Genomic DNA, 13,704 nt, shown 5'->3' with positions numbered 1-13,704 from the left:
CCACATATGAATAAATAAATAGAAGTTATTGTGTCAACTACAACTATCTATCTATCTATATATATATGTATATATGAGAGAGAGAGAGAGAGAGAGAGAGAGTGTGTGTGTGTGTGTGTGTGTTCAGAAGAGGGGGCTACTATTTTACTTGTTTACAAGTGGCAAAAAAAATTGTTTTTTTTTTCCCTCAAATTCTGCTTTTTAACTCTGTTCTGTTGGTTTTCCTTTCTTGCTGATTGATGGCATTTCAGTGAGATTCTATAGCTTTCTGGTCTTTTTAAAAAGTCCTCTTGGAAGCTGGGGTTGTGGCTCAGTGGCAGAGTGCTTACCTAGCATGTGTGAGGCACTGGGTTCAATCCTCGGCACCACATAAAAATAAAGAAACAAAATAAAGATATTATGTCCATTTATAACTAAAAATGTTTTTAAAAATTAAAAAAGAAAAAAAGTTCTGTTGGGCCAGGGGGTGTAGCTTGGTGATAAAACACTTGCCTCGTATGCTTGAGGTTCTGGGTCCAATCCCCAGTATTGCAGAAACACAAAAATAAAATAGTGACATTGAACATTTACAAACAAAACAGAACAAACCACCTTAGTCCTATTAATCTGAATTAAAAATTTAGTCTCATAGCCAATCAAATGTTTCTTTTACCAGCTCAAAACGTTGGCTCTGGATGTGTAGAGAGAAACACAGGGTGGATACTTAGGTTGGTTTGGGAAGACCTCTCTGAGGTGACATTGGAACCTGAATGATCTGCATTCTAAGGCAAAGGTCTTGAAATGCACTAATGAGTTTAGCGTATTTGAAGGTATTTTAAAAGGCTAGTGTGGCTAGAAAATACTAAGAATTGCCAGCATTCAAATATATACTGTTTTGTGGTTCTTTTTTTAGATGGGGATTGGCAAATGTGATTTAAAATCATATAACTGAGAACATTAGTGGGAACCTGCACATTCAGACAGCCAACTAACTTTATAATATACATGAAAGATCTAAAACTTGCAACTTGAATTTGTTTGGGGAGTTATTAGAATACCATCCTGGATATAATCCATAATAAATACCTTCATGACTCCCTGAAAGAAACAAAAAACAAATTAAAAAAAAAAAAAACCACTAAACTTGTATTGTGTTCAGTATATTCTGGGCAAGAGCATAGTGAAAAAAACAAATTGCTTTCAGTTGTGTGGATGCTGTGAGGTGTTTGTTTGTTTTGGTTTTGGTTTTGATCTTCCCTTCAACATGTCCTTTCACCCTAACTTTTCTTGTACTTTTGTTAACATTGATGAAGATATAGCAAGAAATATATAACAGTGGGCTGGCATTGCAGCTCAGGGAACAGTGCTTGCCTAGCATGTGTGAGGCACTGGGTTTGATTCTCAGCACCACATATAAATAGGTAAAATAAAGGTTCGTCAACAACTAAAGAATATTAAAAAGAAAAAGAAATATATAACAATAATTACATTCTTTGTGTTCTTACAATATGACATCATAAAATATTGTAGTAATATTGATCTTATAATTCAGAGGGGCATGTTTTGTCTTATATGTTATTTAGGGATTTCTGGATATTTCAGGGCAAACCAGTATGTAAATATTTGAATTATTTTGTTGTAAAGTAAGTGCTTATAAAAGCACTTTTGAATTTCAATGGGATATGTGTAGATTTTTAAAGTGATAATATTCTAAAAGAACTACTTGGTATCTTTAATTTCTGGCCTATGACACCTTTGCCCACCTTGAACACATTTTTAAAAAATTAAACTATCATATTCTTCTTCTTCAATCTACTTTCTAATGTATGGCTGCTTTTCTTTGAAACACTATCATGGCTACAGGCTAAGAGTCTAGGACTGTACTGGCAATCAGTTTTATAACTGATTTCTTCCATTAGAGACTTTTCAGATAAAGCTGAATGTATTTTGTTTGGGTCTGGGCAACCAAGTTATATTAAGAGATCTTCATTTCTTTATTAAGTCAGGGAAGGGGAACTTAACCTTTGTTCACTTTCCCCCCCTTTTTTATTAAATATTGTTTTCATCCTATTTCTCCTAATTACTTGTGAAAAACTTTATGCGGATTTTTTTTTCCTCAGCCTTGAGAGGAAGTCATTAAGTAAAAAGTAACTTAGTAATAAATAAACTTATTTAAAACAAAAGCAGGAGAATACAGAGAAAAAGAAATGAAGATCAGAGTTACAACCTCAGTATCTGCTTAAACTATGACAGGTCCCAGACTGCATTCATCACCTTTCCTAAACCATCCAATTCCATGTATTCTTTCCCTGGCATTTCTTGTTTGGTCAGTGATTCTGCTACTTGTTCATTCGAGTAAGAAATCTGAGAGCCACTTTATATAATTTAAGAGGAAGGAAAAGCCCATGTTTAGGATAACCCATCACCACCATAGAAAAAGTGAGGAAAAAATGTTGTATGTGGGGTTGTCTTTTATATAATTTTCTTAAAACTTTTGGCTTTTGGCCTATTATTTTAAGTTTAGTATCATTTGTACTGTGAATTATATTGAGTGGAGGGAGGAAGTATTGTCATTTGAAAGCCTCAGCCTTAATATGTTGAGTCATTTTCAAAGTTCTTTCTCTCGTTCCCAATTATCAGCAAATTATATTATTGTAGAAGTAGTAGTTATAGTTGGAGGACTAATGTAATATTGATAGCCAACCCTTAGACACTTCTCTGAAGATTTCACATATAAAATTCTTCCAACAGTCCTTTCAGGTAGATACTTTATTAAATCCATTTTAAGTAGATGTAATTGAAGTACAGAGTTTAAGTAATTTGCTTTAAGTTTACACAGCTGGCAAGTAGCTAAGCCATAGTTCTATTATTATAAAGTTGCTTTGTGAATATCTTATATCTGCATCTTCCTATTTCAGTGCCTTAAGTTTATTGTTTCATCATGTATTGCTCTTGTGAACTATCTCAGTAGTTTTTTGTTCAACTCCCTTTCAGTTTTTTATTTAGTGAATTTATAGGTGACTTCTCTGAGTTAAATATAATCACATCAATAGCCACTGGCTATCCCTCTCCCAATTTAAAGAAATATCTTATTTAATGCATTAAAATCTGTTATTGTTGCTTATTTTGCTTAGATTGATTGACTGCTTTCTTACTTTCTGGTACAAAAAGAGTGTTCCAGAATCATCTCTGTCCCAACTTTGGAATTAGCATTTTCTCTGAGGAGTCCTTTTTTTGAGTGTGGTATCCTAAAACCCAGGTATGTTTTCTCAGTATGCTCATTGCTATTGTAGTGTTGCTCCTTCCAGGCCCTCAGTGGCTGAGCTAGGACACAGATGGTGAAGCATGTTTGCATATATATACACAAGCACACCCCTATACTTATTTTTTTGTCTCTGTTATAAAAAAAAAAAAATGTTAGTTTACCCCAATCCCTCCAATTCCATTCCAACACCACAAGGTTTATTCTGTCATCCTTTTCCACATATATAACTTCTTTCACAGTGAGAATCCTGGTTTTTAGACTGAATTAAATATTCAAGAAGGAAGGATGGAAGGGTGGAAGTTGAGAGGCTAATATAACATTCTTAACATTTATAGGTGTGAAGTTAACTATAAATTCCTAAAGCTCATAATTCTTTTATAGTTGAAAAAATAGATTTACTTATTAAATAAACACTAAAAACTCAAGAATTAGTGAATAATATTAGCATGACAGTTTTAAAAGTAAATTTTATTAAAGTATGGTCTACATACAGAAATGCACACAAATCCTAAGTGTGGCATTAGATACATTTTAATAAAGTAAAAACAACCGTGTAATCAGCATCCTGATCTAGAAATATTAACAATATTCTGAAAAACTGCTCTTCTCTTGCACTCTTCCAGTTTCTAACTTGCAAATGCTTAAGATAATCACATCTGACTTCTAATCCCAGTAGATATGTTTAATTCTTCATGAACATAGTGTGCATTCATAGTGTGCATTCTGACTTCCTTGTTCTACATTATGAGATTCATCTTTATGCTAATTTTTATTGCTATGTAGTATTCCATTGTTGTGAGTCTTCCACAGTTTATCAGTTTTACCATTGATGGACATTTAGGTTGTTTCCATTTTTTTTTTTTTTTTTTTTTTACTACTGAGAATGAAGATATCATCAACTTTCTTAAGTGTCTTTTGGTTAGAATCCAATATTTGGTATTACCATTCTTTCTATTTTAGCTTTTAGGTTGTGAATAGTGATATTTCATTTGTGGTTTTAATGTGTATTCCCCTGATAATTAATGATGATGGGTACCTTTTATTATGTTTATTGACAATTTATATATCATTTGTGAAGGTCTGTTTAAGTTTTTATCCACTTTTTAAATTGTCTTGCCTTTTTTTTTTTTTTTTAAGAAGTTCTATACATCTTCTGGATAAGAGCCTTTCTTGGATATACATAATAGAAATATCTTCTACTCTGGGTTGCCTTTTATTTCAGTAGTATCTTGTAATGAACTAAAGTTCTTAATTTTTCTCCCCCAGTACTGAGTGTCAAGCCCAGAGGCACTTTAACACTAAGCTACATCTCCTGCCCTTTTTATTTTTATTTATTTATTTCTTAAACTTTTGAGATGAGTTTTGCTAAGTTGATAAGCCTGGCCTCTAACTTGTGATTCTCCTACCTCAGCCTCCTGGGTTGCTGGGATAACAGACATGTTGCCACCACACTTGGCCCTTATCTTTAATATAGTCGATTTATCAGCTTTTTTTTTTTTCCGCTTTATGTAGTGCTTGGTTTCAGGGTGATACAGATGGTCCAGAATCTACTTGTGTTGATATTTGACTGAACTTTTCAAAACAAAATAAAAATGAAAAGTTTTTCAAGAATTTTTTCTGGAACCCTTCAAGAGTCCATGGACCACTGTTTTAAAAACACTATACTAGAATGTGAGTTCCTTGAGGACCTTTCATTTGTGTCTCAATGCACAATAGACACTTAACTCTGTCCAGTGAATAAGTAAATGTGGTAAACAAATGACAAGGAAGTCTCCCAAAGTAAGTATAAACTTTTTCATCAGTACTATTTTTGGGTTTTCCTTAAAATTGGTTGGGTTTCAAAAAATACAAGCATTATTGGGATTTTTTTTGGGGGGGGGGGTACTGGGGATAGAACCTAGGGCCTTGTGTAGAATTTGCTTTAATTTTTTTTTTTTCTTTAAAATCAACTGGGGCTGGGGTTATAGCTTAGTGGTAGAGCACTGGATTCGATTCTCAGCGCCACATATTTTAAAAAAAATTCTATCAACAGCTAAAAAAAAAAAAAAACCTAAAAATTTAAATGGAACATAGTATGAATTTTTTTACTGGAAAGAAATATTTAACTTTAGAAAATAGAGTCCTCCCCCTCATCTCCCTCCACCCATATAACTTGGAAAGAGGTGGAGGACTATATTTTAAAAAGAAATGTCTTTTATGTAGTGATGCTTCCATCTTATTGTTTCCAGATAATTACCACTAAATTTTTATAATCAGTTTTTTGTGGTTTACAAGCCTGATGTAATTAAACCAAGGACTAGTTCTGGCACATAGGTTAGAAGTCCCTCTATTTTTATCCAGGAAAGAATCAGGGAATACTTAAGAACATGGCTTTAACAGATCTAAACTGCTTAAATTTGAATTCCCGCTCTGCCATTCATTGCTTTTAGTTTTGTGCAAATAATCTAACTTAATTTCAGATTATGGTGTACAGTTTTTTCATCTATATAGCAGGAATAATGGTATCACTTACCACACAGGGTAGTTGTAAAGATTAAGTGAATTAGTAACTTATATTTAGAATAGTATACTAGCTGACATATAATTGTGAAGGAAAATGATCAGAGTGATTGAATGATTTTCACATCTCTATTGAAGATTATTGTGAAGTTAAATATCAAAGACTTGAGGGGACCCCTTTACAGATCCCTTTCCTTTTTTTTTCCCCTGCTATTTCTGCAGCACAAATTCCCATCACCTCACTTCTCCTAACCCTGTCTTTTCAGCATCATAAAATCACCAAGGCTCTGTTTGAGTTTCCACTCCTATTCTGAGGCCTGGAAGTTCTCTAGGCAGTTTGTTTGAGAATTCGTGGGGCTTGTCTCTTGTTTTTCTCTTCTCAGGAAGTACTGTCCTGGACTGCCTTTTGGCTTTCTAGTTGTTTAGGTGGAAGGGGAAATCTGGCCTGTTATCCCATCATAGTTGAAGTGTATTTCTCATTATCTTAATGTCCTTTTCCACCTCTTTATCTATTATTAATTCTCTTTTTCAATCATTATAATCACTCCCTTCAATGTGCTTTTGGCAAATGTGGAAGTTCTTGGTAAAAAAGCTAGTGTGTGAGATGATCCTAGATTTATTAACAATTCGAACGCCTTCCCACTTGCTATTCTGAGTAGCAGTGAAAGAAAGCAGAAGAGATTTTGTAGCAAGTTAATAGAGAGGAAGCAGCCTTCAGTTAGTCAGTGGAAACATTACTAACTCAGGGTTCATGATTTGAAGATTCCTTTGCTTTTTTTGGGGGGGTGGGGGGACTGGGGATTGAACCCAGGGCACTTAACCACTGAGCCACATCACTGGCCCTTTTTTGTGTTTTATTTAGTGACAGGGTCTCCCTGAGTTGCTTAGGACCTCACTAAGTGCTGAGGCTGGTTTTGAACTTGCAATCTTCCTGCTTCAGCTTCCTGAATTACTAGGATTATGGGCATGTGCCACCATACCTGACTTTCATTGCTTATTGATGAGGCATTTCCTTTTGTAGATAGGAGGTTTGGTATCCTATTGCTTAGTTATGATTTAATGACTTACTCTTAATTTAATAGAGAATAGGTCAAAAATTGCTTGCATCATTTTTGGAATCTGTTTTAATAGAAAGCATTCAGTTATTAAATTCTTCCTTTACTTGAATGTTAGGAGAAAGTGGTTTTGTAGTTGATCTTGTATATTTCATGAGACGGAACAAAAAATATTTTCTTGCCAAATCTATTGGATTTCAGATCATAACCAGTATTTAATTTATTTCAAGTACCTGCTATTCTAGTCCTCTGCACCATTTTGATTTTGAATTGCAGGATTTATACTATGTTTATTTTTTTTCTTTACTAGAGCTTTATAGTTCTACATAATAGTTAGGTTCATCACAACAAACTCATACATGCATGGAAATTGATACTACTATATTTAATTTTATAAATTGCCAAAAGTGCTTATGGAAATAGACTTAGTTGAAATTAGAAAGTATTCTCTTATTTGGAGGATATTATGATTTTCCCTGCCAAAGTCAAGGAAAAACAATTTTTTGGACAGTACTGGGGATTAAATTCTTAAAACTTGTATGCTCTTTTCGTGATTCTTTCATATATGTTTATTTGCACACTCTTTTTCAAGAGGGAAAAGTAAAGAAGTGAAGTTAACAGGAAAATAACAATAGTAGAAAAAGTAACATGAAGCTAAACATAAGATTAGTAACATATTATCACAGGCTCACAAATCTAACTGAATTTCTCATTATGAGAGGAACAAAGTTACCTATGTAATTAACTTAAGTTCTTAAGATAAAAGCAAACTAGTTACTGAAGGAAGAACAACAACTAATTCTGGTACTAAGTTTTGAGTGAATATCTTCTATCAGCCCTTATACAGAATACTGTGTGTTGGATATGTTAGAAGCATTCACTTGGGGCAAGACAGGAGGAGGAGCTGTGTGAATATAAGAAGCATCACTTGTTTTCACTCTTGTAAGATTTTAGTAGTTTTTAACCTTTTGGGATCATAGACTTTCAAACATATTTATGTAGTTTGACCTTACTCAAGAGATTCTGATCCAGTAGGTGTGTGGTAGGCTTTAGGAGTCTATATGTAGACTCACCACCCCAGGTGATTTTGATGTGGGTTATTGTCAGACCATGTTTTGAGAAACTGTTTCAGGATTATAATTTCAGGGAACTTGCAGTCAGGACATCAAGCTCAGATTAAGAATTTGATTTACTCTTAATTTAATAGAAAATAGGTCAAAAATTGCTTGCATCATTTTTGGAATCTGTTTTAATAGAAAACATTCAGTTATTAAATTCTTCCTTTACTTGAATATTAGGAGAAAGTGGTTTTGTAGTTGATCTTGTATATTTCATGAGACGGAACAAAAAATGTTTTCTTGGGGGGTATAGCTCGGTGACAGAACGCTTACCTAGCATGTAAATAGCCCTGTTGGGTTCAATCACCAGCACCTGTAAGTGGGGAAAAAAAGAACCTGTGATTAGTGAGCAATGTCCTCAACAACATTTGTATAAAAAAACCATTATGAATTCCATAAGGTGTTTTGTGCTGGTATATTAGAAAATTAATGACTTTTGTTAATATATTAGCCAAAACAAGTCACATGGGCAGACACATTTAACTTGAAAAGGAACAGAACTAGTGATTAATACACATGAAGTCTTTCTCCCTTTCTTTTTGGTAATGTAGTGAATTAATGGGCTCTTTTCCTCCTAATGTTGAACCATTTTCACAGTACTGGGATAAACTATATATGATTATGAAGAATCATTGTTCTGGTATACCACTTGTTTGGTTTGGTTGTATTTGGGCTTTGTTTTTATTATTTATTTATTTATTTATTTATTTATTTATTTTATACTGGGAATTTAACCCAGGGACATTTTACCACTGAACCACATCCCTAGCCCTTTTTATTTTGAGACAGGGTTTCTCTGAATTGCTTAGGGTCTTGCCAAGTTGTTGAAGCTGACCTTAAACTTTTGATCTCAGCCCCCTGAGCCACTGGAATGACAAGTGTGTGCCATCACACCTGGCTGCTAGTATTTGTTTAGATCTTTGCATCTGTGTTCTGTAGTAAAATTAGCTTAGAGTTTTATTTCTTTTGTTCTCCATTTGGTGTCAAGGTTTTGTTGGCATTATAAAATGGATGAGTACCTTTCCATGTTTTCATCCCCCAATTTTGAGAGCTTATGTAGATTTCCAACATACAGGTAACCCTCTCCACAGTTCCACATCTGTGGATTCAACCAACCATGGGTTGAAAATATTCAGGAAAATATTGTACAGACCTTTAAACATGTGTACACTTTTTTCTTGTTATTTCCCAATAATACAGTATAACAACTATTTACATAGCATTGACATTAGGTAATATAAGTAATCAAGAGATGATTTAAAGTATATGTAGGTAATATGCAAGCACTATATCATTGTATGTAAGGGACTTGAGCCTCTGAAGCTTTGGTATCCATGTGAAGTCCTGGAAGCAGTCCCTGTGGATACCAGGGAACAACTGTTCTTTTTATGAAGCTCAGGGAAGCCCTTACTGCTGACACTGAGTAGAAAAGCTCCTAGAATTTACTGAAAGCTGTTGTAATCTTAGTTACTATTCATTATAGGGAAAGGATTCAGATTAAGATCTGCCAAAGGAAGAGAAGAACAGGGCAGTCTAGGAGGGATTCAAATACAGAACTTCTTATGTCCTCTTCCTGTGTAGTCAGCACACATTTTTCTTCTGGCATCAGAATGTGACAGTATGCTAATCAACCTATCAACCTCTTCTCCTCATCCCCTCTGTGCAGTGCTGAAAATTGAATCCAGAGTCTCATGTATGATAAACAAATGGTCTACCATTAAGCTGTACCCCTACCCCAGTTTTTCTCTTAAAATTTCAGCCTCCATCTTTTTCTCTCTCTCTTATCTGTCTGCCCCCTCCATCAGCCCCCCCTCTTCCACCCACCCCTAAATGTCTGTGATGCTGGGGATTGAATCCAGGGCTTCATGCATGCCAGGCTGAAGTTCTACCATTAAGCTATATCCCCATCTCCAGTTTTTCTCTTTTATAGTTTTCTTCCTATGACTTCTTGATATAAGCCTAGAGGGATTCCATTATGGAAAGTTGGCTCTTTTAAATTTGAGCTTTGCATTTCTCTAGGTAGTCCTTAAAAGACAAAAGCTACAAGACACTTTTGATGTAATTGCATTTAAATTAAAGTACTTTTTTTTTTTTTTTAAAGAATAAAGGTTCTCTTCAGTTTGAAGACAAGTGGGATTTCATGCGTCCGATTGTTTTGAAGCTTTTACGCCAAGAATCTGTTACAAAACAACAGTGGTTTGATCTGTTTTCGTAAGTAATTTATTAATTCTGTTGCTACCATAAAGCTAATTTTTATGTCTTTCTGTACCCAAATGGAATGTGTTATTCAGGATGGTCTGTTTACCTGTTTAAAGTTATTACTAGTTTTGTTGGGGGTCCCCAAGACTTTCCTTAGGTTCATTAAGGACTCACAGGATGGAACATAAAGTCATACTCATGGCTATGACTTATTATAGTAAAAGGATACAAATGAATATCGGCAAAGGGAAAGGGCACATGCAGTGAAGTTGGGGGAGGGGAGGAAGGCAACAAGCACAAGTTTCTAAGAGACCTCTCCCAGGGGAGTTAACACAGGGCACAATAAATTTCCCCAGCAACAAGATTAACAACTTGTGATATGTTGTCTACCAGAGAAACTTGATAGAGACTCAGTGTCCAGGGTTTTTATAGGAACTGATTACATAGTATGTGCCTGGCACGTACCAAAATTTTAGACTACCTGAAAGACAGCAGGTGTTGAGTGTAAACCAAATTGTTTATATAAACAGTTTAGGTACAATGGGCCACTATTCTCAGGAAAGTGTAGGAAATTGTTGACTACTTACATTCTCCAATGCCAACCAAAGGATAACCTTACAAGCAGGCATTTCTAAGGAATTCAGTGTGGGCTTTGCTGTGTTAACTCTTGTCCTTTGAGTAAAATGTCTTTATAGCAAAATTATTGTTAGTAGGCCTCCAGGTAGCAGGATAAGACCAACATGTAGTATTGATCTCAATTATACCTTTTGCCAGGAGAGCTGGGGATGTGGCTCAGTGGTAGAATTCTTGCCTTGCGTGTGTGAGGTCCTGGTTTTGACTCCTAGTACTGCCCCCCCACACACACACACACATGTATATATTTTCCCCTACCTTTTAGAGGGCCCACAGTTCTGTATCTGTAGATGCAACCAACTATGGATCGAAAATATATTTTTTTAAACTATACCAACTTTAATCATGCACAGACTTTTTTCTTGTCATTTCCTAAACAATACAGTATAACAACTATTTACATAGTTATTATGAGTAATCTAGAGATTATTTAAAGTTTTTTTTCTGCAGTATTGGGGGACAAACCCAAGGCCTCATGCATGCTATGCAAATGCTCTACTGATCTACATCCCCAGATCCCTTATTTAAAGTGTATCTAGCCAGCACTGTGGCTTATGCCTATAATCCCAGCAGCTCCAGAGGCTGAGACTGGAGGATCCTGTGTTCAGAGCCAACTTCAGCAACATAGAGGCACTAAACAACTCAGTGAGACCCTGTTTCTAAATAAAATACAAATAGGCTGGTGATGTGGCTCAGTGCCCCTGCGTTCAATCCCTGGTACCAAAAATAAATAAAGTATATCTAGGTAATACACAAATACTGTGTCATCCAGTGTATGACACTGGATTTAGCAAGCCAAAACAAATTCCATTAGCCATAAAGTTTATCTTAGAAAACCAAGTGATTTTCCTCCTTCAGTTTCTGTATGAACCATTTTTGTTTTGTTTGTGTGTGTGTGTTTTAAACAGTCTTGCTAAGTTACTTAGGCTGGCCTTGAACTTGTGATCCTCCTGCTTTAGCCTCCTGAGTAGCTGGGATTATAGACTTGTGCCACCACATCCAGTGAATCTTTTTTTTTTTTCATTTCTTTTATTTTATTTTTTATTTTTTTAATTTTTTTTTCTTTTTTTTATTGGTTGTTCAAAACATTACATAGTTCTTGATATATCATATTTCACACTTTGATTCAGGTGGGTTATGAACTCCCATTTTTACCCCGTATACAGATTGCAGAATCACATCAGTTACACTTCCATTGATTTACATATTGACATACTCATGTCTGTTGTATTCTGCTGCCTTTCCTATCCTCTACTATCCCCCCTCCTCTCCCCTCCCCTCCTCTCCCCTCCCCTCCCCTCTTCTCTCTCTACCCCCTCTACTGTAATTCATTTCTCCCCCTTGTATTATTTTTCCCTTTCCCCTCACTTCCTCTTATATGTAATTTTGTATAACCCTGAGGGTCTCCTTCCATTTCCATGCAATTTCCCTTCTCTCTCTCTTTCCCTCCCACCTCTCATCCCTGTTTAATGTTAGTCTTCTTCTCATGCTCTTCTTCCCTACTCTGTTCTTAGTTATTCTCCTTATATCAAAGAAGACATTTGGCATTTGTTTTTTAGGGATTGGCTAGCTTCACTTAGCATAATCTGCTCTAATGCCATCCATTTCCCTCCAAATTCTATGATTTTGTCATTTTTTAATGCAGAGTAATACTCCATTGTGTATAAATGCCACATTTTTTTTATCCATTCGTCTATTGAAGGGCATCTAGGTTGCTTCCACAGTCTTGCTATTGTGAATTGTGCTGCTATGAACATCGATGTAGCAGTGTCCCTGTAGCATGCTCTTTTTAGGTCTTTAGGGAATAGACCGAGAAGGGGAATAGTTGGGTCAAATGGTGGTTCCATTCCCAGCTTTCCAAGAAATCTCCATACTGCTTTCCAAATTGGCTGCACCAATTTGCAGTCCCACCAACAATGTACAAGTGTACCCTTTTCCGCACATCCTCGCCAGCACTTGTTGTTGTTTGACTTCATAATGGCTGCCAATCTTACTGGAGTGAGATGGTATCTTAGGGTGGTTTTGATTTGCATTTCTCTGACTGCTAGAGATGGTGAGCATTTTTTCATGTACCTGTTGATTGATTGTATGTCCTCCTCTGAGAAGTGTCTGTTCAGGTCCTTGGCCCATTTGTTGATTGGGTTATTTGTTATCTTATTGTCTAATTTTTTGAGTTCTTTGTATACTCTGGATATTAGGGCTCTATCTGAAGTGTGAGGAGTAAAGATTTGTTCCCATGATGTAGGCTCCCTATTTACCTCTCTTATTGTTTCTTTTGCTTAGAAAAAACTTTTTAGTTTGAGTAAGTCCCATTTGTTGATTCTTGTTATTAACTCTTGTGCTATGGGTGTCCTATTGAGGAATTTGGAGCCTGACCCCACAGTATATAGGTGGTAGCCAACTTTTTCTTCTATCAGATGCCGTGTCTCTGATTTGGTATCAAGCTCCTTGATCCATTTTGAGTTAACTTTTGTGCATGGCGAGAGAAAGGGATTCAGTTTCATTTTGTTGCATATGGATTTCCAGTTTTCCCAACACCATTTGTTGAAGATGCTATCCTTCCTCCATTGCATGCTTTTAGCCCCTTTATCAAATATAAGATAGTTGTAACTTTGTGGATTAGTCTCTGTGTCCTCTATTCTATACCATTGGTCCACCCGCCTGTTTTGGTACCAGTACCATGCCTAACACACATCCAGTGAATCTTAAAAAAAAAAAAAAAAAAAAAGGGTCTGAGGCATCAATTTTAGGCAAAGAGCCAGTAAGTTGAAGCAAACCTGAAAGCTTTCCAGGATTGTATCAAGGTGATGATGGCCAGAGTGCGCACACAAATGTAATCTTAGAGGACAAATATGATATTCTTGGAAACAAGTTTTCAATTGTTAGTGTTCCCTAAGTAAGACATACCTTAGTCAGGTAGTACAGATTAACAAGGTCCCCACTTTTGCCTCCTATT

The 13,704-nt window shown here is 35.6% G+C and overlaps 1 protein-coding gene across 4 annotated transcripts in view; it reads left to right on the top strand.

Annotated features, from left to right (window-relative positions):
* The window catches only part of CUL5 (cullin 5), an 89,694-nt gene that overhangs the window by 7,586 nt on the left and 68,404 nt on the right, over positions 1-13,704 (top strand). For 3 of the 4 annotated variants that reach the window (XM_081282062.1, XM_081282061.1, XM_081282060.1), the window contains exon 2: positions 10,018-10,127. The exons of the other annotated variant lie outside the window; for it this stretch is intronic. In XM_081282062.1, the coding sequence (XP_081138188.1) occupies positions 10,018-10,127 (110 nt within the window). The remainder of the gene's footprint in view (positions 1-10,017; positions 10,128-13,704) is intronic. 4 annotated transcript variants of the gene reach the window in all.

This window comes from Spermophilus citellus, assembly GCF_964194105.1.
Source record: "Spermophilus citellus genome assembly, chromosome: 2".
Taxonomy (NCBI): Eukaryota; Metazoa; Chordata; class Mammalia; order Rodentia; family Sciuridae; genus Spermophilus; species Spermophilus citellus.
The sequence above is the reverse complement of the archived record's forward strand: the minus strand, read 5'-3'. Positions and strand labels throughout refer to the sequence as shown.